Here is a 25,646-nt window from a genome sequence, read left to right as displayed (position 1 = left end):
CCATTCTCAACACTTATGTCACAATATTCTGTACCTCTCACTTGCACATCTGTGTTTACCTTTCCAAGAGCTATATTCTTCACATATAATATACAATTTCTTCCATTTTGTCATTGATCTGATAAATAAGAAGCTCATATGAAGCAACTTCTGCCTTGTCAACAGATCAGTTTTTACTACCTTCTTAGGCTTATTCTCTTTTCACAACCAAGGGCAATTACAATCAGTTTATTTAAAAACCAACACCTTGTAATCCAATGCGCTGATGAAAAATCAGGTGGAAAATACAATTTTCACTCAGCTAGTGATTTATTATTCCATCTTATTTCTATAACACTTGACTAGATAATTTCTTTTGTTAGATCACCAATTATCATGTGTCAAATTGCCACTCTCATTCCTAGTCTAGCAGCACACATCAAGGTCCAGTATTTGAACAATAAGAAGTAGAATAAGTTCTCCTATTAGTACAGTTTTTAATGGTTAACATTCTATTTTATGTCCACTAGCAGGTCCTACACCACAGTGAAATGCTTTTGAGCATCGTCTATCATTAAAGCAATTAAGCATTTAATTCAAATTTCCATCTCTTTGAGAAATTGAAAATGCATGGATAGAATTAAAGGGACCAAATAACACTGCCTGAAATGTTGAAACTGGATGAGAGAACAAGGCAAGACTGAATATTGGAAGAGCTATTGGAGATGGTTTAGGTACTTTACGTAAGTAGGCATTAAATTACATGCAATATTGGTTGTTAATTACTTGAGTTTGGTCTGCGCTGCAAAGTTTGGATCTGGATAAGAACTTTCCCAAAGTTCAGGGATGTGTGGCCCTGGGGCTTTAGTTCTGGCCCATTTCTATATTACACATATTATTACATATGCAATAGACAACCTATCAGGAATTAAGGTATCTACAATTAGAAAATCTACAAGCACATTGATAATTAAGGACAGGATCTAACTTCCATTAACATCAATAGAAGGACTCTTATTGACTTTATTGGGAATTGGATCAGGACCTAAAAAGGGGGAGGAAGACGAGAGTGGGGAGGATACGTTCACTTACATCAATGCTAAATTTGACCCTGCATATCTAGAACAGAAGGATATATCTTCTAGTATTCAGAGTAGCAGCCGTGTTAATCTGTATCCGCAAAAAGAAAAGGAGTACTTGTGGCACCTTAGAGACTAACCAATTTATTTGAGCATACATGAGCTGTAGCTCACGAAAGCTTATGCTCAAATAAATTGGTTAGTCTCTAAGGTGCCACAAGTATTCCTTTTCTTCTAGTATTATTATTTCTTAAACCTTAGTGACACTGGGAGGCATCCTCTAGAGTTTGGTCCATTTCAACATTTCAAAGTTTGTGGACTAAACAAGCACAATTAAACTAACTACTAACATAAATAAGAGAAGAATCTTTCCACATAGTGAAATGTTTCTTTTGACCTAACATTTCTGGTTACGAGACTATATATCAGCTATTTAACAGCTAGTGGAGTAAAATCAGCACAAGCAGATGGAAACATTAGATTCTGGTCTTCACATTTGACAGTTTTGTGGCCAAAAGTTAAAAAAAAAATTTAAACCATTACCTGGGTCTGTAGCAGACATCAACGAGCCAAAAAATAAACAGTCTGTGAAGTGAAAATCCCCTCCTTTTAACTGGCCAACATGTATCATGGCCTTCACAAAGCCATACATTATCAACCTGTCAGAGAAAAGAAAGACAGAGATGCAGACATAGTATTCCACTTTTACTCTCTTCATTTCACAACACTAAATAGTTTCCTATTTAAACCACTAGGTTGTCTTCTCCAACTTCTTTTAAATACACCTATTGTATGAGTACTGAACACAAACTGTTGCTGTCATATAAGTCGACTTCTGTTTCAGCTGTTGAAATATTGTATCAAAATTGTCTAGACATTTGAAGAACAAAAACCTTTTACTGAATATTAGCAATTTATTCACCTGCTGACGGATGACAATACATTTAGCCGTTTATTTTACAAAAATAAAATAGAGTCATCTAAAGAAGAGATGATCAAAAGTAATCTGCCTTCACACAAACGTGGTGACATGAGTGGCTGTGTTGACTTGTTCTGATGTTCTTAAATGGATTGTTTTCTCAGTTTTGTGGGTGTGTGCGTATGTGGGTGTGTGCGTGTGTTTAATGCTTCCGGTACAGACTGAGTTAAAATCTCAGGTTAGTCATCACAATGAGATGGATATTTAAGACTCCCAAGAATGATCAGTCAACAAGTCAGGTTTTAAAATGTGGTGCTACAGTACTGCCAGTTTCACAAAAAAAATTAAGGCCTTGTTTACACTACAGAGTTTTGTCAACAAAAGAGTGAATACATAGACTCTGCGATGCAACTTTTGGCGATAAAAATGCCCTGTTTTGGTGACAAAATAAAGCCATCCTGACGAGAGACAAATGCCAGGTAGGGCATATATATTTGTGTAGGTACATAGAATAATCTATATGGTAAAGTCTATGGGCCAGATCCTCAACTTGTAAAGATGCCATGAAAAATATGGAGTGACTCAATTCATACCAGCTGAGGATCTGGCTCTTTATTTTAAATAAACAGGAAAATGAAAGACCAAAAACATCACTGTTATGTTCACTATGTTTACGTCACCATCTGTGTTTTGGGACATTAATACATTTCAGAAAAACAATGTTATGTTTTAGGTGATTGTGTCACTGTTTATTGCTTGGTGAACACAATTTATAGGTATCTGAGGGATAGCCATGTTAGTCTGGACCTGTAAAAGCGGCAAACCATGAAGTGGGTATTCACCCACAAAAGCTTATGCTCCAATACATCTGTTAAAGGTGCCACAGGACTATAAGGTGTCTATAAGGTGCCACAGGACTCTTTGCCGCTTTTACAATTTATAGGGTCTGTTGGGATACAGAAAAAGGGCCTGATTTTACTCCGAGTCAATTAAAATTTTATCATTTACTTCAGTGGGAGCAGGATCAAGACCAAACTAACCATTTCAGTAAGACAATATAGAGTGAATTAAATTTAAAAACACTTTGACTTTCATCTCTCATTTAGAATTAGCATATTTTAATAAAGGTCACATCTTAATGAAGGTCATTTCTTAATAGAGATACCATAAGAAATGTAAAAAACTATAATAGTTGGCTATAGACATTTTAAATAACATTTAAATAAAACTAGTTCTATTCTATTTCATTTCGGGTTTTCTAGCCAGCTCAACAGGCAGTGTTCCTGTCAGATTCTCTGCCTTTAAAATGTTAAAATGCCCTCTAGATATACAAAATAATCCAAAAACCTACATGGGCAAATTCTCATCTGGTGTAAATTGTCATCAGTGGAGCTATGACCATTCACACCAGCAGAAGATCTGCCCCCAGGAAATAATTTATACATTTTCAGCACAATATAAAATAGATTTATACAAATAACATTTGAAAATAGAAGTACACACACGTGAATGCATGTAAATTTATTTCTCTGGAAATATGACAGGCTGAATATGTTATTTGTTTAGTTTGTTTTATTTACATTTGAAATGACATTGTATTTATTATACTGCATAGTGAACCAGATTCTAATCTCAGTTACACAAACCTATACCCATGGTAGTTCCACTTAAATCAGATGCAGTTGATGAGCAAGAATACACTTGACAGATTCTGAAGTCAGAGTAAACCCAGAATAATTCCACTCAAAACCTTTGGAGTTACTCCAGGTTTACATTAGTGTAACTGAGACCAGAATCTGTCCCTCTGTTTTCTTGCTCATCAATTCTTCTTAGCTGAAAATGTCAGCCTACCTATATCATTTTATACAGTCAGTTACATGTAGAGGTTATTATGTGAAAACCATTGATTGTCCCAAGCCAACAGCGGACACTTTGCAAGGATGCAATTTATCTCTGAGCAATGTTGATAATAGATTTCTTGAAATTATTAATGAGGTAGTACAAACACTTCCATTCCACAACAAAGAACGTATTTGGAAGCTGGATCTGGCTGGATAGCTGAGCTCCCAACCACAGTGATATCATACAGTACTGCACATCAGGAGTGCTTTTAATGGAGATCCAGTGAGGAAAGCACACCTTTGCGACAGCTTGCCATTAATCCCAGGAAATGGCCTGCACTGAGGTTGCTATTGCTTTTATAAGGTGAAAGGGGTTGGGGTATGAGGAGAAGGCCTTATTGTGCTAGGCACAGTACAAACACCAAAGAAAAAGATGGTCCCTGCCCCAAAGAGCACAAAACCTAGGTATAAGAGAAAAGACAACAGGCAGACAGAGACAGACCAATGGGAGAGTACAAGGAAACAATGATACAATACTGGTTAGCATGATAGGCAGTGACAACCATGCAGCAGCTACCTAATCATTGTCAAGTTTTTTAAAGGCAACCTGGTAAAGGATAGTTTTAAGGAGGAACTGGAAGGAGGATCCTGAGGTAGCTTTGAGGATGTTTATGGGGAGAATCTCCCAAGTGTGAGGGGAAGCTGGGAGAAAGCATGAAGGCTCTTATTTGAAACTTTAACAAGTGGGCAATGGAAGCTGACATCATGGGCTGAGCAGAAGCAGTCGATAATGAATGAGAGGGGATAGGTAGGGTGGGGATTGACAGTGAAGGGCCTTGAAAGCGAAGACAAGCAGCTTATGTTTGATACAATAGAGAAGGGGAAGCCAGTGGTGGGATCCAAAGAGAGGGGTGACATGGTCAAAGCAACGGTCTAGGTGAATGACCCTTGCAGCAGCATTCTGAAGGATATGAACAGGGCAAGACTGCATTTGTCAAAGCCAGAGAGAAGGATTCTGCAGTTATCGAGATGATGAGAGCTGTGCGGATGGATAGGAAAGGCCATATCTTAGAGACGTTATACAGAAAGAATCAGCAAGCTTTAGACATAGCCTGGATGTGAGAACCTAGAGAGAGTTCTTAGGTGAAGATGATGCCCATGTTACAGGCCTGAGTGATAGGCAGTGACAAGTCACACTGCACACAGGGGAGAGTTGCGGGGGCATGGGGGTCCAGGTGCTCAATATTATGATGCACTTGCTTTGCTTCTCCTTCGACATCAGTCACTTTCTGAGAGACCTGCTTTTCAATCAGATTTCTTGCTCATCAGAACACTATTGTGTTGGAAAATTTTTGACTAGCTTCACTTCTATGATTGGGGCCCTTTAGACGTGACCATAATATAAACAAATTATCTAGCATAATAATTCTGCTAAAACCATGCTGGAAAAGAGCCTTACAACCTGTCAGTCTAGCTCCCCTGAATTCTCAGAAGAAGAGAACTAATAAGCTTATCTCTTGACTTAACTACTGCCTCAATCAAGAAATGTTTTGGTTCTCATTTCTCCTATTTATTAGGTACCTTACCCGCTCTGCTCTACGATCAGGTTTGCAGTGTATCCTGTACTGAAATGTTTCCCTCCATTTCCTTTTATAACTGTTTTAGCAGTGTGCAGATAGTGGAATACACATTGAAAATCAGCAGAATTTTTGTGGGGCCACTAGATAGCAGGATGTTTTGGATTGTTGAGTTTTGTTTAATATTTGAACCATTTCACTGAAGAAAAAATTGTGTTACATTCTTTTTTCTTTTTTTAGGGCAAAAATTTCCGTTAAAAATCTTACCAGTGACATAGTGATTCAAACCATACTTAATTTTTGTGATTGTACTCTATTTCACTCTTGATCTTAATGTGATTAGCTATGTTCCTTTGCCTAAAAGCAAATTTATAATATTAAAGAAAAATGGATATCTGTGCACATATTCCTAAGCCTATTGTACTAAATATTTTAGTGGGGTTTTACCCCTAACCAGCTGCAGACATTTAGAGGGTTGATTTTCAAAGTCAAAGGCAGTTAGGCACTTGATTCCCATTGGGAGTCAATGGAAGTTGAATGCCTAATTTCTGGTTTTGCCTTTGAAAATCTCACTTATTATTTGTTTTAATTTAATTATTTATAGGGTGTCCATCACCATAGTATCCTGGCTCTAAATGAAGTGCAATGCATTAGTCTGGACAGAAGATGAGAAAGGTGTGGATGTCTCAACACACAACATCTTACCATTGCTTACTGCAGCTGAAGAATTTTGCTTCTACATGTGAATCCAAGAGCAGTTAGGGGTCCAGAAGGACCCCTGAGATTGCAAACCTCTGCAGAAAGGCAGAGGAAAATAATTAGCAATGGTGGAGGTGTGGTCTCCATTAAAGAATAGATCACAACACATCAGATGATCTAGGTGTTCTTCCTGCTGCCATCGTCACCTCGGGCTTCTCTGGATTAAGCCTTAGACAGCTCACTCTCATCCAAGTTTCTGTCTCAGACAGGTGGTTGGAAAGCAAAGAAACTGCCCCCAAACTGCGCTGTCTGATTCGAATGAAAGAGAAAGACAGAAATGTCAGCAAACGTACTGATGGCATTGTGGCTCAGAAAGTCTCAGTAGTGGCCTCACATACACACTGAACTAGAGGGTGAAAAAATGGAACCCTGAGAGACCTCATGGAAGAGTGAGGGAGGAAGGGGGACATGAGAAATTACCCAACACGGCCCTCTCAGTGGAGCAGATGCTTCACACAGTACAGACGTTACAAAAGAAATATCAGCGTTTCTGCCCTGTCACATTTTTAAATACAGCCTCTGGAGGGATTGCAGTTCTCGCTGACATTTGACACAGGCTATTAATGTGAACACACAGATTTTCAGAGCTTGCATAACAAGCCTTAGGTACATGTGAGGTGAAACTAAGCACACTAAATCCTACAAATCTTCCCTAGTAAAAATTTGCTCCAATGATGCAGTCAGGTGGGAAAATGTGCTGTTGAGTCTTGCCTGCTAAAATAGCTGGGCCAGAGCCTCAGCTGGATTAAACTGGCATAGCTCCATCTGACACTCAGTGTCTAAAGACAGACAGGAAAAAAGATATGACAATAAATACAAAAAAATTACACACATTTATATTGTTGTTCAGAAGATGCCCTTGATTAGTAGCTGACTACCAGGCAAGCTACAGGGAAAAGTAATTAAATGGAATGGAAGCCGTCCTCAATTTAAAGTCACAGAGGATGTAATTAAAATTTAATAGAAGCCACTGCTTCTAAATGAAGATCTACAGCATACATACTGTATGATCTGTGTAGACATCCAAATCTATCTGATGGTGGTGAGTCAACTACTGATGTTTCTCCATTTCTGTTATTTAGCAACACATACTTCTACTGAACCTCATTGTTAATAATAAAAAGAAAAGGAGGACTTGTGGCACCTTAGAGACTAACAAATTTATCTGAGCATAAACTTTCGTGTGCTACAGCTCACTTCATCGGATGCATTCTCTAAGGTGCCACAAGTACTCCTTTTCTTTTTGCGAATACAGACTAACACGGCTGCTACTCTGAAACCCATTGTTAATAATGTTTTTATTGCATTAAAAGGTTTAAAAACATAGTTCCTGCTTTTCAAATATTTGTACGAATGTGCTCTTTAGCATGACTGAGACTCGTAACTTAAATCTTACTTGCCAGATCTGTTTTCTAATCCAAAGAGAATTTTTCATTTCTTTTTTAATTCCCTAAAGAATCTCTCTGCACCTAGACATGATTATCTTGTAGCCTGCAGCCAACTGATGGTGGCAACAGATTGAAAGCATACAAGTAAAGGATACAAAAATATTGAACAGTTCAATTTATTTCTTTCCACAGTGAATAGTCAAATTAACAAAACTACTATGGAAAAAGTATAAGAAGGTTGATTTTATTCCTTCTGTGTGTCAGGTTACTTAGAGATTGACTGATGATTTATATCACAACACTAATAAAACGAGTTACTAGTCAGAATTCAGAATATGTCACAAAATATAAATAGCAGAGATGAAAATGAAATATCCATTCCCTTGCCCCGATTCTTCTATTTCAACCTTATCAGTATATTCTTTAAAAAAATTCTATGTAGAGAGGAATGTTTCAAATGATCTGTTTTGGTTATAATTAAATGACTCATTATTTCAACGCGCTCTATCTAGCTAGTATGTGCTTCTTTTTGTCATCTTTCAAATCAGCGTTGGCACCAGAAAAGGTATTTTCATGGGCTTTCCTTTTAAAAAAATGTTTATTAACTAAGCAAATACAGAAATATCCACTGAAATGCCTCAGACAACAATAAACTGATAATACACTTACTCTGAACTATTCGTTACAAATCCCACATGCAAAAAAACCCTTTGGCGGTACAAATATCTGGTAGAACAGAAAAGAATGTGATTTCACACATCCTTTAATATTCAAGGTTACCCAAAACACTTTACAAGCACTTCAGTACTGGCATAAGCCAGAACTATTCAACCAGTTGAGCTTCAGGACTCCACACATGGATTCTAGAAGATCAGTTCCCAAATACAAGCCACAAGGGGCACAGGAATGCTTGTGGCATAAGCAATGTGGTGTGGGAGACACTAAGCACTAGTGTTATGGAAGAAACTCATTTGCTCAGCATTATCCACCAAGGCAAGGAAAATATCTGCTATCAAGATTCCCCTCTCACCACAGCACCGACTTTGTCATTTCCCTGGGGATGCTTGACCCCCGCTCTGCTCCAGGGCCCACCCCACTCCACCTCTTCCTCCAAGGCTCCACCTCTTCCCACTCCTGCCCCACCTCTTCCCACCTTCGCTCCGCCCCCTCCTTCCAGCGCCTCCTGCCTATAACCCAGTGGGCTAGCTTGCCTTTATTGTATTTACTGCTTTGCATTATATTTAGCAGTAATGCAAGAAACCCACAGGCCTGTATCCTGTAAGACGACATTAGGTTCAGCAAGTTAGGATAAGGCTTGAGGCCTATGAACTTCGAACAGATAAACTTTGCACACGTAAATGGCCCAATGGAAAACCCCAAGTATTTGGGGAGCTGAAAATAGAGTTTAAGGTGAAGTTCTGACCACAGGTAAATAATTCAACCACAGAAGTGTCCTGGCAATGAACTGATGTACATAATAGGTACATGAGATACATCTAAGGCTAGCCTGCTTGCTTGCCTATATATCTTTTCCTATAAGTTTCTTATTTTCTTGTAGGTTTGATTATTTGTTTTATTATAGTAGGTTTATAGGTTTAGAGTATATTTTAGCTGTAACACTAGGGACCTGCAGGCCACATCTTGTATGTTGAACTAAGGCAAAGTTAGCAAACATATGTTTGGGATCTTTCACCTAGATAGATGGTGATGAGCTAAAGCATAATGTCCATATATGGCTGCAACCTTTAACACAGAAGATGCTTTAAAACAGGTTGGCATAGGACCTTTCCTAAGTTCATATCCTCTTAAACTTAACAGGTACAGCACAACTTGGAAAGAACCAAAATAACCAGTTTGGACAGAAATAACAAATGTGATAACTAATCACAAGAGGCCATAATTAAAAATTGACATATATGATAACAAGTTGACATCATTGATAGGAAAAAGACACTCCAACATTGGTAAGGTGAGGAAATACAAATAAGGAAAAGGGGGGAAATCCCCTACTGAATTTGCATCAAACATAGCCCCCCTTCCTGTCCCATGAGCACGAAGTTGGTAAGTGTGGAGAAGGGGCACAGGAAGGAGAAATACATCTCCTGCCTAGCAACAGGAGAGGTGTAGGAATGGAGTGAGAAAGAGGAAATAGAAAGGCTACTTATCAGCAACCGTGGCCCTTCAGGTACGTCAGCTCTGCAGGTCTACATTCTGACATGAACATGTGTACATGGCACTGCTGGCCCACAACTTTCTGGAAAGCTGTAGCCATTCAGGATGATCCAAATACCAGATGGAGAGACACTGAGTTTGGATGTAAAATCTAGTCATGCTGCTGAGACAGTGAGTCTTGGGGCTATTGATAACAGCCCCATGATGTCTATAACAATGTAGGAGGTCTGAATACCAACCTAACATGCCAGAGGGGGTTCTGCAAGACAGTAATCTGTTAGTGTTTAATACCATTTTGCAAGGCACAAGGTATTGGAAAATCAGATCTTCAAGTTTACTCATTCCTTAGTCAAGAAAACTCCATTAACTTCAATAAGAGCTAAAGGTGCTTAGCACCTAATACAAGGTTGGACTCAGAGTCTGGATATGCAGATGAACTTCTGGGTTCTCAGAAAAACACTTCATGATTCTTTTGAAGCTCATCCATCATCACTTATATTTAAGAAGTATAATAGAATTTTGCTCAAGAAAAATGAATAATTGTTACACTTCAAAAAGAATTAACTTGGTTATCGCATTGTTACATATATGACCATGGAAAATATCAGTTACCACATATGAGCATTTTGGACAACTTCAGATACTGGGAAAACACCTCACTCACCCCGAATATAGCAATGTGCAGTTATAGTTTTGTTAAACACTGTCAAAGACTTGGTGAAAATAACTAAGACATAGCATGCACCTCTTCGCTTAACACAGTCTGTTCTTTCTAATACACTGTCACTTTGCCATAGATAATGAATACTGTTATTATTCTGATGCTTTCTTCAAACACATTTTTAGCAGCTTATACAGGCTTTACAGTTATAGTTTTTCCCCTGTAAATCAGTTTAGTTATTGTGTTGCATATCCTGGCCTTGATCAATCTTTTACAGAAAGAGAGGAGAATGGGAAAACCATTATAGGCTTCTATACAGAAGAATTTTGCGATGCGGTGAAATCATGCAGCACTTTGTTACATGGGCTTGATATAGCTTTAGGCCACTCAAATATGTTGTATTTTCTTCCTCACATGGCAGTCTCTGTCTAAAGTAGCCGGTTTCACTTTTGAGAGCTGCAACTCATTTCCTCCATTCACTATTGCCTCAATTTTCATCATGCCTCACGAGAGTAGAGAGGTGTGTGTACGGGGTGTTGGGAAGTCAGTGAATTATACTGAGGTCATTAAACGCAGCTGGAAATCCCTGAATAAACTGTACTCCCACTGTCTCAGGTTGTTTTTCTATCAGTCCTTAATATACTATTGTTTCACCACATTTTGGATTAACGAGATGGAAACCAATTCACCACAGTTTACAAGTACAGTATTGTTTAATGCATATTTGATATTCCTCTAATGAATACAACACAGCTTCAAGATCATTGTGTTCCTGAGCTCAATTTATATCAGAGGCAATATACGGTATGTACATAAAAATCTGAATCTCTTTGCAATGAAAAATATGCACTTGATCTTTGAGTGCTGACAAAAATCTCCTAATTACTGGGGCAAATGAGGCATGAAACATTGTCAAATGTAGAATGTCCAAAATATAGTGCCACTGAATATTTCATCTTGCTGCAAAGGGTTTGAACTTTAAATCAAGGTCTACCTGCTTGAGTATTAGTTATAGAGAGATCATCCAACAAAGGCTCTAGCAGATTGATAACCTAACGGAATAAATTTTTACAAAAGCAAGCAAACTCTGATACTGGCATTCCATTAAAAATTGATAAAATCTACAAATCTAGATACAACTAGATACAACTATGAGTGCATCCAGATACTAGAATGATGGATGGATGCTTTAGAAATGCATATAATAATTAATAAATATTGATTTTGCAAATGAAAAGGTATTGAGAAAGTTATTGCAGACATGGAGAGACTTCCATATGAAGAGAGACTGAAGACATCAGAACTGATTAATTTAGAGAGGAGACAATGGAAGGAACATGAAAGAATGATACAAAATAATCAATGGTAGAGAGCACATAGAGCTGGGTGCTGCTGTCTACCCTTTCTCATAGTACAAGAGCAATGTGAAGGTCAATTAAACTGAAAGGCAACACATTGAAACCTGACCAAAAGAAGTGCACTGTACTACAAATGGCTAATTAACTTATACAAAACTCATTGCCACACGATATCAAGGACATTGGAGCAGGATTCAAAAAAAAAAAATTACACATGCTTATGTGTAATGACAATATCCACAGGTTTGTTAGGAAGTAGGGCTGGGTTAAAAAAACAAACCAAACAGAAAACAATGAGAGGGGAAATTTCACTACTTTTTTTTCAGTTTTCCTTTTACCATTTTCAAAAATTTGAAATTAAAATTTCAGCCAAAATTTGAAAAAATTTAACTTGCTCTACTGGAAAGTTTTACAAAAATTGAAGGCAGAAGGCAACGGCTATCTCCCTGCGGTTAGAAAGAAACTTCCCATATGGGCGGGCTGTCTCATTTTTATACACTATTGGCCCTCTTGCACTTTCCTCTGAAACATGTACTGGCCACTGACAGAGACAGGATATTGAACTGGTCTGTACTGGGAGAGGGTAGTGCCATAATCAAGTGCCATAACTAAGTGTTATTCCCCTGCAATGCATCTTCTTTTAAACAACTATTTATTATGGGTCAGATGTGACTGTATAAATTTACTACATATTATATATACACAGTGTTTAAGGCTTGTACCTGTGATTATAGCTATAATTGTATTGCAATTTTTGCTCCTTTAAAAAAATAGTTTTATTTCTGTAAAGAAAGTCCTCCTAATTACCTTTATATAGTGAATATTTAAATTCAATACCAACTAGTTAATAGAAACAATAGCAGATGATAGCCTGTTGTAATACAATGGTACAACACACTTTCATAGGCAAGCAGGTTTGTTGAATGGTTAGAGCCCAGTTGGACCAGCCAGGACTCTCTGTTTCTATTCTTGGCCTTGTAACTCACTATGTGTGGGATCCACAATGATACTTAGATGCCTAAGTCCCATTTATAGGTGCCACTAACTAAGGTCCACAAAACTCCTGCCTGGTTGTTGCCTAACTCTGTAGGTACATAAGATTTTTCCTCTAGGCATGTACTCTTCTGTCTCATGATAGGTGTGCAGATGCCTATCTCCTGTCTAAGGCTCAGAGCAATTCACAAATCAGGAATGCCAGGCATTCGGCTCCCCAAGTCGTGTGTGTGTCTGATTGAGTAGGCAGCCCCTGAGCATGCCTACTGGATTGGGCCTCTCACACAAGTTCACACAAAATAGCCAGGTGTGGAATGAGTTGGAGGTGAGAAGAGGAGGAAGAGAAGGCCTTCCCTTGTAATCTTTAGCCTTGTGGAGGGTACTCTCACAGAATGGGGAGACACCCAGTTCACGTCCTTCCTTCGTCCTCAGGAGGAGAAAGGATCTGAACAGGGATAGGCTACTTTTCAGGTGCATATGCTAACCAGTAGGCTCCGGGATAATCTGATGTGGGGGCTCCCTCAAACTCTCCAGTTAACTTGTTCCACTCACTAAACAATGGAATACTTAAATATTAGTTGGGCCCGAGAAAAAGTTGGAATGACTCAGTAGCCCAGTGGTTAGGGCACTCAGCTGAGAAGTGGCAGACCCCTGATCAACTCCCTTCTGCTGCTCAGGAGGAGGAAGACTTGAAGTGGGAGTCTCCTGCATCCTGGGTGAGTACCCTGCCCACTAGGCTAAAGATTATAAGGGAGGTATGTTCCTGTCTCCCCCTGATAATGTAGGCACCTGAGTGCCTAACATCTCCCTATTTGTGGATCACTAGCAGAGCTAGGTGCCTCTGTGCAGCCCAGACTTAGGCCATGTTTAAACTAGAGAGTTTACAGAGGCACAACTATACTGATGCAGTTACACTGCTGTACGGTCTTCCATGTCGTTGCTCTATGCTGATGGGAGAGAGCACTTCCGTCGACATAATTAAACCGCCCCCAACAAGCGGCATTAGCTACACTGGCAGGAGAGTATCTCCCACTGACATAGCGCTGTCCACACCAGCGCCTCTGTCAGTGTGACTTGTTTCACGTCCCTGAGCGACATAAGTTATACCGACCAAAGTGCTAGTGTAGACATAGCCTAAGGTGCTTAGCTCCTAGGGATGGGGTATAGCACACAGCGCTCTCACCAGTGCCTCCCATTGGCCAGCTTAACTGGCTCCCCGCTTAGCATGCTGGCTATGTGGATTCCAGTCAAAGGCCACTGTACCAGTGTTCCCTCTATTTTTTTACGTCTATGTGCGGAATGAATTTTATGTGCACCAATATGGAGGTGATGTGTCACACATCACCTCCATATTGGTGCACATAACAGAATTCATGTGGTAGGGGTGGGACCAAGGGGCTCGGCGTGTGGGAGGGGGTTCAGGGCTGGGGCAGAGGGTTGGGGTTTTGGGGGATGAGGGCTCTGGTTGGGGGTGAAGTCTCTGGGGTGGGGCTGGGAATGAGGGGTTTGGGGTGCTGGCTGCCCAGGGGCTGTGGTGGGAGAGAGGATTCCCCCAGCCCACTCTTGCTGCAGAAGCTCGGACCAGGGGAGAAGCGCCTCTCCCCGGCTGTGGCAGCTCCGGGGGGGCTGGGCCGGGTCAAGGGAGGGGCTCCTCTACCCGGCAGCTCCAATAGATCCGGAACCTGGCTGAGGGAGGGACTGCTCTCCCTCGGCCACAACAAGTCCTGGGTAGGTCCATGTTGGGGCCGGGGGAGGGGTGCCTCTCTCTTGGCCACAGCAAGTCTGAAGCAGGTCCATGCTGGGGCCGGCAGGGAGGGGCACCTCTCCCCGCTGTGTCAGGTCCGTGCTGGGGCTGGCAGGGAGAGGCATCTCTCCCCGCCGCAGCCCTGAGCCCCTGCATGGGGCTTAATAGGCAGCTACGTGGCCGAGCAGCTGAGAGGGAACTTAGCACTGTATCCTATGGGGACTACAGTGGCACAGCTCTGGTGCTGTAGCACTGTAGTGTAGATGCTTCCTACAGAGACGGAAGGGGTTTTTGCATCACTGTACGTAATCCATCTCCCTGAGTGGCGGTAGCTAGGTCGATGGAAGGAGTCTTCTGTTGATCCAGTCACATGTACACTGGGGGTTAAAGTGACATAGCTGCAGTGGCTCAGGGGTGTGAATTTTTCACACCCCTGAGCACCATACCAATGTTGACTTAACTTTCAAGCATCGACCAGGCCTTAGGTGCCTGTCTCTCCCCATGCATTGTACAAGGAGCCTAGGTACCTAGCTCAGGCTTTATTGATAGCAGTATTATTCCTGTGATTTTCTAGGTGCTGTTACTTTCAGTGTTGCAGCACCTAAGTTCCTTTATGAATCCTACCCTACGTTGCTTTGGACTAGTCACTGTGGGACAGAGCCTCAGCTGGCGTAAACTGTCATAAACCCACTGAAATCAATAGGACTATTACAATTCACACCAGCTGAGGACCTACCCCTTAACATTTCTGTGCTTCATCGGACCAGTCTATACAAAAGATATATTAACGCTTACCTACCTCATAGAGTTGGTGGGATGCTACTGAAGGTATTATAAAAGTACAAGATATTATTAGTCAGGGACCAAGATTGTGGTCAAGTGCCTCAAATATCTGAGACTCCTCATAACATAATGTATCTGTATAGTAAGTATAAGTAGGGCTATGATTTTGTCACAGAGGTAGTGGAAATTGTGAATTTCAATAAAGCCTGCAAAATCTTGGAAATGGCTGTAAAAGCACATTTGATTAGGTCCCCAAACTGAGTGGTATTGCGACTTGACACATGGCGTTGTAGCACCACTCAGGTTTGGCCAAGCTGATCCTCTGTCTCCATCTACGGAGGACCAAACCTGAGTGGCACTGTGATCCCATGTGCCAGGTCACAATGGCAGAGGCAAGCTGGGTCCAGTCCTGTGGAAGAGAAGCTGCTGCAGCAGGGGTGGTGTGGGGTGGGCTCATTCTCCAATCCTCCCCCACCCCCAGACCTCATCTTTCAGCTCCCCTAATATGCTCTAGTGTATGTTGACAGCAAAAGCGACATTGTTTGATGACCTTTGTGTGACATTGGTTTTTTTCCCACACCTCTGCCATGAAATTTACTCAAAATGTTCATGCCAAAATCATAGCCCTAACTACAAGCAATCCTGACTCCAAACCACACACAGCAGTAGACACATAATCTGACCGGATGGAACTTCAGTCAGTTGGTCAAATGGTTTTGGATTGGCTAATTAACTGGTTAATTCATTCAGTTAGTCAATCAGCCAATTCCATGATTAATTATCATCATTAGAGCTCCTACAACAAGCAAGATACTTTAGAGACATATACAAGTCAAAGTCACCGCTCCAAAGAGCAAAATATTATATCTATTAGACATGATATGCAGTCATTTTCCATGTCTTAATATAGCTAAAATAATGAAATATTGGATATATTAATAAGAATTGTACTCTTTTAAAAATAAGGGCCATACTGCTGGTTGTGAACAACACAGTTTGAATTAGACTGTATTTACATCTGCTTCATAGAAATACAGATATTGACAGACTGAACCAGCCAGTGGACCGTCTATCTCAGTGTCTTGTCTCTGACAGTAGCCAGGACAAGAGTCTTTAGAAGAAGCTTCAAGAAAGCCCAGAGTGCACATTTATCAAATGGTTTCAGAGTAGCAGCCGTGTTAGTCTGTATTCGCAAAAAGAAAAGGAGGACTTGTGGCACCTTTGAGACTAACCAATTTATTTGAGCATAAGCTTTCGTGAGCTACAGCTCACTTCATCGGATGCATTCAGTGGAAAATACAGTGGGGTGATTTACATACACAGAGAACATGAAACAATGGGTGTTACCATACACACTGTAACGAGAGTGATCACTTAAGATGAGCTAATACCAGCAGGAGAGCGGGGGGTGGGAGGGGGGTGGGATGGAGGAGGGTGTGGGAAGAAAACCTCTTGTAGTGATAATCAAGGTGGGCCATTTCCAGCAGTTGACAAGAACGTCTGAGGAAGGGGGGGGGAATAAACACAGGGAAATAGTTTTACTTTTTTGTGTAATGACCCATCCACTCCCAGTCTCTATTCAAGCCTAAGTTAATTGTATCCAGTTTGCAAATTAATTCCAATTCAGCAGTCTCTCATTGGAGTCTGTTTTTGAAGTTTTTTTGTTGTGATATTGTGACTTGCCCATAAGATATGCTTCTTTTCAACCCCTGGCAATTGGTGGTTGCCTTATGGCTCAAAGCACAAAATTTCAAATACTGTCTAGCGGGATGTTCTCATTATCCATACAAATGTCTAATCTGTTAAGGATCCCACTAAGCTCTCAGCTTCAATGACATTGTGTGGCAATGGGTTCCACAGATCAACTCTGTATTGTGAAAAAAGGTTTTATATGTTGTCTTTACCCTGAATCAGTTTTAAATTTGCTGTTTTTCAATTTAATTGAATCTCCACTTGTTCCTGTATTGGAGAAAGAGGAATTGGAAGGCCCATCTGATTCTGAGCTTGGTCATATCCATTTAGCACTCCCTTATTCATTATATTGACCCTTTTGCTTCTTTTATTGTTGATAGAATTGTATTCCGGCAACATTCTCTATCCAGGGAAACCCTTTGTGCTCCACTGCTCTGGAACTCATGCTGACTAGAGAAATGCCACTTTTTGAAGCAGATCAAAGAATAGCTGGAGGTTTTAGCAGTAAAGAGCCAATCTTGACGTTGCTGAGAGCCCTCAACCTTTCTCTTCCCTTTCTACCTCCTGACCATAGTGGGAGGTGTGGGTATTCTACATCTCTGAGGATGTGCTCAGTACTTTGCAGGATTGGACCCTGACAGACAAAAAGGGTAAGAATAAAAGGCTGGTGTCAGCAGAAAACAAAACATCTTGTCTAAAGACAGCGAGAGCACACAACCTTGGAGACTGAAAAAAAAAGTCCTCAAAGAGTGGAGAATCTCTTTGTTGGATATTAACCCATTTGGAGTGAAACTCAGGGGAACACAGAATACAATTATTATTCACCCTGATCTAATTCATGAATAATTAAAGTAACTGTGCTCTGACATTTAAAACGAAAAACCTCTACCAAAGAGGACTAAACACCACTATTTTTACCTCTCATTTATAAAACAGTCACATAAATGTTTAATAGCCCATTTTAAAAATGGAGAACTTTCTTTCAAAATATTTTCAAGGAAAATACACTAACCCTGTGCAAGGATCTACTATGTGGTCTTTCTCTGGAGCACTTGTTGTTTTCTTGAAAAGAGATTTTTTTTTACCATTAAAAGATAATTAAGATTAGTTTGTGACTCTTGGAATAATATAAATTAGATTAGAAAATAACCCACTACAAAACATGGCATGAATTTAACTATAAAGAAGCAGGGTTTTATACCACTTTAACATTTTTATTGAATTAGCTCAAAACATTGCAACTCGAAGGATCAAAACACAAGAGATGCTTGAGTCCTCAACAAAAGCAAAACTGAAAGTGGCTCCTACTGATCTTAAAGGGACACTGCCAGGTAATTGACATGGAATGTTTACTGTAGGTTTCGTAAATGACAGGTTTTCACAAAGCCTAATATCAATAGAAATGTTTTCATCCTTTTGAAAATTACAGTGAAAACTATTGTTTGCACAGATGGGGTTGAGCGAATGAGCACAGAAGGAGACTTCCAAAGTTCACGTGCGAGGTTTCAGTTCAATCCATAATAGAGATATGGGGCAGTCATGAAATTCACATTAGAATCAGAACTTCCCAAAATTGGGTATGTTCCGATCCTGGGACTTGGTTCAGCCCTGAGCTAGTCTTCAGTTTGGATTTAAACATTCTCCAGCAGTGTTTGTACAATGTATGGGAATTAGAAAATGAACAGATTAGAATGTCCCTGGCACAGGAAAGAGAAACTGACTCATCTGGTTTAGTTGTCCAAGCAGAGTGAAATGATAAAGTAAAGCTGCAGAAGGGATGAGAGAACTGTGTTAGCAGAGTGGTGACAATATATTCAGAGATGTACAGAATGGAGACTGAGAGAAAGCCTTTGCCCCACGGAACTCAGATTCTAAATTTTCTTTCTCTCTCACCCTCCCAATCTCTCTCTTTCTCTTCCGCAACAAACACACACATTCTGCACAATGTGGGGAGGATTGTCTGGTGGTCTGGGCATTAACTAAGCACTCAGGAGATCCGGATTCAGTTCCCTGTACTGCCACAGTTCTTCTATGCAACTTCAGGCAGGTCACTTAATTTCTCTGTGTCCTCGTTCCCCAGCTGTAAAATAGGATAATAGCACTTCCCTATCTCACATGGGCATTGTGAAGATAAATACATTAAAGATTGTGAGGTGTTGGATACAATGGTAATGGGGATCACATAAGTACCTTTGCCTTCTGTGTGCCACTCCCTTCCTCTCTTGTCATTGCTATTGTCCTACCTATGCTGCTAATTAACTTTAATGACAAATGATGCTCTTTTAGCTCCATCAGCCACTATGATCCTCAGTGTCATTTTCTGAGGCACAGCTGTCCAAAATCATCCTGTCTCATCTGTTAATGAAACGTTGACAACAACTAGCGAAAAATATTCCAAACAGTAGCTGCTATAAAAATGTGGTGGCTGTTTTTAGAGTATTAGCTATCCTAGGTCTTTCTTAGATTGTAAATACTTTGAGGCAGGGATCAGGTCTTCAAGTGTGTTTAAAAAGTGCCTGGCACAATGGGCCCACAACCCTTACTAGGATCTTTGGTGCTAGCATAATACAAACATTAAATAATAATAGTTCTCCAAAAAAGTGACAAAAGCCTTTATGGCATATTCTGGGCTTTACTGCAGCTCTAGTGGAAAAAGGCAACTTTTTAAGGACTCATTCTTACTCTTGGATACTTGAGTACACGCAGCCACTTAATTTACAAACCGGCACTGTGCTTGTGCGTCTAGAAGCAGTATCTTGGCCTTTAGAAAGCAGAAGAGTTGTGGTGATCAGTATATGGGCTGGGAATTTCATTGTACTCCTGATACTGCCACCCACTAAGGGTATGATCCTGTAGAAACTTTCTACTTCCAAGTAGCTTACTGTTGTGAGTAATCTTATTGAAGTAGTAGGCACTATGCTCAGTAACAAGCATTGGCAACACCTTGTCCTTGGATAAATCACTGTTAACCTCTGCCATGAACCTCAATGGTGCACAGGAACAGCAAATCCAGTGGTATAAATCCAGTGAAGTTAAACCAGGGATGAATCTGGCCCTCCGTGTCTGAGTTTCCCCATCTCTAAAATGGTGTATTAAATACTTACCTACCTCACAAGGATATGGTGAAGCTTAGTTAAATAAAGTTTTGAAGCTCTTTGAGATCCTCAGATGAAATAATCTATTATTGATAATAGTAAACTAACGGGGCTGTTACTGTACCAAGTCCAAAAAAGAAAACTCCCCCTTTTTGTGTTTTACTGCAAAAAAAGCTTAGATGTTCTTCTCAGTTCATTCATGTATATTTATGGGCATTTGGCCTGACAACTTGAACAACAAATTAATGCCAGACGCAAGTGAAGATGTCAGAGATCTAATTTCCTAGAAACTAAAATGGGGTTTTATTGAATGACAGACAGATCCTTAACTAGGGTGACTCTGTTATAGTGAGAAAAATGCTCAAATAGGAACCTTCCGGGGCAGAATGTCAGCTAATCATGTCTGAGAATGAAAATATTAATCAAGAATGAGTCAGCAGCCAACTAGCATTAAGAATGCAGTTACTTAACCTGTGGTGAATAGGTTATCTCCCACTTACTTGACATTCTTAATTGGATAGGAATATTCTTTAATACACTTAATGCATCAGCAGAGCCCCAGATTCTGTGCTGCCCTATTAATATTGTTTGATTAAAAATAGCCAGAATTAGCAGATTTGCAGCTTATGAAGTAATAATAATAAAAACCCAATAAGCATCAATGTCATATTGAAAGACTGGGTCTGCAGTGCACTATGGGAGATTCTTCCGAAGCCCAGTTACATAACTGTGTCATAAAGATAACATTGTTCAGTGGATACACACATATTTTAATCACTCCTTCACACAGAATTGTCACTTCTGCTCCATGGCAAACAGCTCTCTGTTTATTATACTTTCACTATTTTTAAACCAAAATGCTGTTAATGTGCATTTGTTAAAATAGGTCCATAACTACTACCACAAATTACAATAATGACATTGTCACACTGAAGATTCAGATTTTTCTTTATATAATGCTGCAAAATATGTATGGCAAAGATGTTACAAACAATATTTACCCCCATTTTGGGGAGGGGGAGCAGCAGAGAAAGATTGGGGCTAGATTATGAAACAAAGAGAACAAAACTACTTCCAGATTCACTCTGGTTTCAGTCCTGCAGTTTTTGTGCAGAAACTCTCCAAAGGACCAGACATTGCAAGAGTAGAAGTCATAACTGCTGCACCAGTGTGGGAGAGTAGAGAGTAGTCCAGTTGGGACCAACCTACGGTAGAGAGACTCACTAGAAGAATAAAGTCCCAAGAAGCCTTCTCACCCTTCAGACATGTTGGCTGGGAAATGAAGAACATGTCACCGGGGCAGGGCCAGAAACTTCACCAACAGTATCTAGAGCTTCTGCACTGGAGGGAACAAATGATGAGAGCAGTTGGAAGGGGCTGGATGCTAAGAGAGAGTTGGGTGATGCATTGGATAGTGATGGAGCCCATTGAGTAGTGGATGGAGAAGATGGCACTTTGCTCTGGAAGGGGATTTTAGTGGTTTAGGAATGAACATTCTCTCTCTCTCTCTCTCTCTCTGTGGAACAGATTTTGGAAGAAGAACTGTGCATAACAACCAAACAAACATTTGGCCTTATTTTTATCATCTTTATCTTTGCATCCTCCTATTTCTTGCCAATTTCCCTGTGTCAGTCTACCATTGATAGAGATGGTTGGAAAATGACAATTGTATTTCATATGAAATGTAGGAAAAAATCAGGTTTTTTTTCAAACTTTCTGTTAAAAAATAAAATTCATTTGGTTTTCATTTTTTCATAAAAACAAAAGAAAACAAAAACCCAGAAAATGTCAACCATTTTTTTGGCCAAAACACCAATTTTCAATGAAAAAAATTGTTTTAACTAAAATGTCTCTAATCCTTGGATAGTAGATTCTTTGTGGGGAGGAACATGTCTATCTACATACGCATTAAGGCCCTCCCATATGATAATAAGAAATCACATTACAGGGTAAGCAACTGCACTCAGTGAAAAAATTCAAGTCTGGATCAAAATTCAAGTTTGGGTCCTCTTTGTTTAGATGTTTTTATGAGCAAATGACAAGTTCAAGACACTAACAGTGCTAATGAATACACAGCTAATTTGAATGGTGAAAATGCATCTAGCAAGTGGTGAGAAATGCAGCTTGCCAGTAAGATACTGCTTTTTGTCAGATTTGTACAAGTTCATAATGATCCAAGCCCTCATCTAACCTCAACAGGTTTTAGTCCTGCAACATCCTGCAAAGTGTAGTACCTAGGAATCAAACTACCAACAGTAAAAACAGAACGTAAAAATTGCTTCAACTGTTTCACAACAGAGCAGCCCAGCTGCTTAGCAACAGAGCCTGAAGAAAGCACATTGCTCTGGCACTGTGCTCTTTAAGTTGGCTCCCCACTGAAGTCCAAGTGAAGTTTAGGTTTTGGTCCTACTCTTTAAAGTCCTCCATGGAACTGGTGTGAGGTATACATGATCATGTCACCTCACACTAGCTACACATGCTATAATCTTGGAAGTGCCAGTCACATAAGGGAGACACAATAAAGGGGAATCTGGAACTCACTAGGAGGGTGAGGTAGCTAGTATCTTTTATTGGACCAGCTTCCGCTGGTGAGAGAAACAAGGTTTCAAACTTACACAGAGCTCTTCTTCGGGTCTGGGAGAGGTACTCAGAGATGAGGACGCTTTGTGAAAAGCGCCCATCTACAGGGGGATGTGGTGGTTTTGTCTTTGATCATTTTTATGTGTGAGTTTCTTTGAGAGCATAATGACTGTCTTGTTTTACCCACATAGTTATTATTGGGGCATTTAGTGCACTGGATGAGGTACACCTCATGTTGTGATAGGCATGTGTAGGATCTTGAAAGGTGTGTTGTGGGGGGTACTGATCATTGTAGCTATGGAGACATGTCTGTTGTTCTGGCAGCATCTGGTGCCACACTCAGAGGCCACCTGCCAGACTGTGTTCTGACCAAAATCCAGCCAGAGGAGGAGGAGGAGGTGGTGATGGTGGTGGTGGTGTGCACCTTGTAACTTTTAGCCTAGTGGTTAGGGCATTTGCTTAGGATATGGGACACCCAAATCTTTTTCTGCCTTTCTGCCAGAGGGGGAGAAAGGATTTGAACAGTGGTCCCATACTACTCAGACAAGAGTTTAAATCACTGGCCTATAGGATATTCTGATGTGGGACTCCCTCTGTCTCTCCTGTTGAAGCTGTTCCACTGTGATAAATAATGAAAGAGTAATTGAAGCGGGGGAAAGGAGCTAGGGTCTCCCACCCCCAAGTGGTTCCCTAACCACTAGGCTATGGAGTCATTCTAACTCTTTCACTGGCCCCATTATATTTAATTATTCAATTATCTAATTAAAGTGGAACAACTTCAATAGGAGAGTTTATGGGAGACCTACCTCAGAGTATTCTATAGCCCTAGTGGTTAGTGTACTCACCAGAGTGGTAGCCAATCCCTCTTCATATCCCTTTTCCTCATCAGGGAGGATTTGAACTGGAGGTCTCTGACATCCTGGGTGAGTATCTTACTGTCTAGGCTAAAGGTTATAAGGGAGAGCCTCCTTTTCTCTTCTCTTCTCTTTCCTCCCCTTCCCCCAGCTGTGTTGTAGAGTTTGGCAACCTCCAAGTACACCTTCCGGCCCTAGCCCTGCACACAACTTAGGCAGACGAACACCTATCTTTCCCCTGGTTTGTACATTGCTCTGGGGATTAGACAGAACATAGGCACCTGGGTGCCAAGAGCAAGGCAGCAGTGTGCAGCTCAGAGGCAGAAACATAAGTTTATAGGGAATTTTAACTGCAAACATTTAGGCGTTGAGCGAGGTTAGGTGCATACAGGGTTCAGCAGCAGCTAAGTGGATCACAGTGGTTCCTAAAAATGGGACTTAGGTGCCTACCTTTGTGGATCCCTAGTCATTTTCTGCGAGGGGACATAGGGTGGAGGTTACCCACTCCCATTGTTCAGCAAGCAAGGGTTTTTGCCCCATAAATTGCAGAAGTCCCAATATCTATACAAGTGCCTCTCCATAGCTTCCCAGCTCCTTCTCCCTGATAGCAGGATGGTCATGGCCTCCTCAAAAGCTGCACTCCCATGTGGTCCCTGGGAACAGCTGCCTCTGTATCGCTGCCGTAGCAGAGAAGTGAGGAGTCACAGTGCATTAAAGACGGATCAGCCCCGCCTACAATAAGTCGTTATCTTGCAGTCATGATAGTTGCAGATAACCACATTCCTTAGGTGCTGAATGCCCTTAGCTATGGGTCCCAGTATTCACCCTGTGCTTATTGTGGTTTATTTCTTTCACGTAAACTTCCATTTGCTAGTGGTAAAAGAAAGACCTGATTTAAAAAATCACATACAGAGTCAATTATACATGAGAGAGTTCTCCTCTGAGGTGTTCTAAATACATGCATTTTAGTTGAACTAACACAAATGAATTGAGGAGTACAGCTCCCACCAGGCACCATTCTGGACTCAGAAGCTTACGCAGTGCCCAGTTTCATGTGCCCCTATCCCCATTATAAAGTATCCATAATATCTTTTGTACGTCTTGCTTAGACAATAATTAGAATTTACAGCTCTGATGGCTTAACAGTCTTTAAAATCTAGGCAAGTACTGTACCTTTTTAGTGAAAATGATTAAGTGGAAAATTGCCTTAAATGTTTCCTGGGTGAGGCAAATTAATGATAATTCAATCTGGAGGTGTGGATGTGAGCCTCTGGTTGTTTTTCACACCAACACTCCACTATGCAAACATCCACTGAAGAAGTTTTTAATGAGAAAGGAATGAGATATTTATCTGAACGATGCTACAGTTTGGAGCAAATCTAGCATGGGATAATGGATTACATGGTAGGCTATTCTTCAGTGTGTATATAAAAATCCCACACTCAGGGACAAATCCTACTCACCTTTGGCCCAATGTTGTTCATTAAATGTTAATGGGGCTTCTGTCTTTATGCTGATATGACAGAATATCATGGGCTAGATACTCTGCTCAGTTAATACTGGTGTAAAACCAGAGTGAATTCATGAAATTAATGCAATTACTCTGATTACATCAGTGTAACTGAGCTGGGTATCTGGCCCAAGCCCTTTGCAGCTTTTTTCTTATTGATATTTTAAAATCTCAGAGAGAGCTTAGCAGAGAGTTTGGCAGGCAGATGGATATATCAGATATATAATTAAGAAACCTTTTTTATATTAATGAACCCATGTCACGGAATAACTTACTGGTCAGAATCAAGCACCACAAGACATAGGCCTTGTTTACACTGGCAAGTTTCTGTGCAGTAAAGCAGCTTTCTGTGGTGTAACTCCCGAGGTGTACACACTGCCAAGCCACTTAATGCGCAGAAACTGTGCAGTTGCAGCGCTCTAAAAAAAGCACCCTGATGAGAGGCGTTGAGCTTTCTGAGCCGGGGCTACAGCGCTGCCGTGCCAGTGTAGACACCCTGGTCGATGACAGCGCTGCGATTGGCCTCTGGGAGGTGTCCCACAATGCCTGTTCTCGCCTCTCTGGTCATCGGTTTGAACTCTACTGCCCTGCCCTCAGGTGACCAACTGTGAGCCTCATCCCTTGAATTCCTTGGGGAGAGGAGGCTGTCCAGTCCCAGCTGC

The 25,646-nt window shown here is 40.7% G+C and overlaps 1 protein-coding gene across 1 annotated transcript in view; it reads right to left on the bottom strand.

Annotated features, from left to right (window-relative positions):
* Nucleotides 1-25,646, bottom strand: part of SLC9A9 (solute carrier family 9 member A9) — a 325,848-nt gene that overhangs the window by 239,595 nt on the left and 60,607 nt on the right. Inside the window, exon 5 of the mRNA XM_073359753.1 lies at nucleotides 1,602-1,717. Within this exon, the coding sequence (XP_073215854.1) occupies nucleotides 1,602-1,717 (116 nt within the window). The remainder of the gene's footprint in view (nucleotides 1-1,601; nucleotides 1,718-25,646) is intronic.

Source organism: Lepidochelys kempii, chromosome 9 (assembly GCF_965140265.1).
Source record: "Lepidochelys kempii isolate rLepKem1 chromosome 9, rLepKem1.hap2, whole genome shotgun sequence".
NCBI classification, from domain to species: Eukaryota; Metazoa; Chordata; order Testudines; family Cheloniidae; genus Lepidochelys; species Lepidochelys kempii.
Note: the sequence above shows the minus strand (reverse complement) of the source record. Positions and strands in the feature narration are given on the sequence as shown.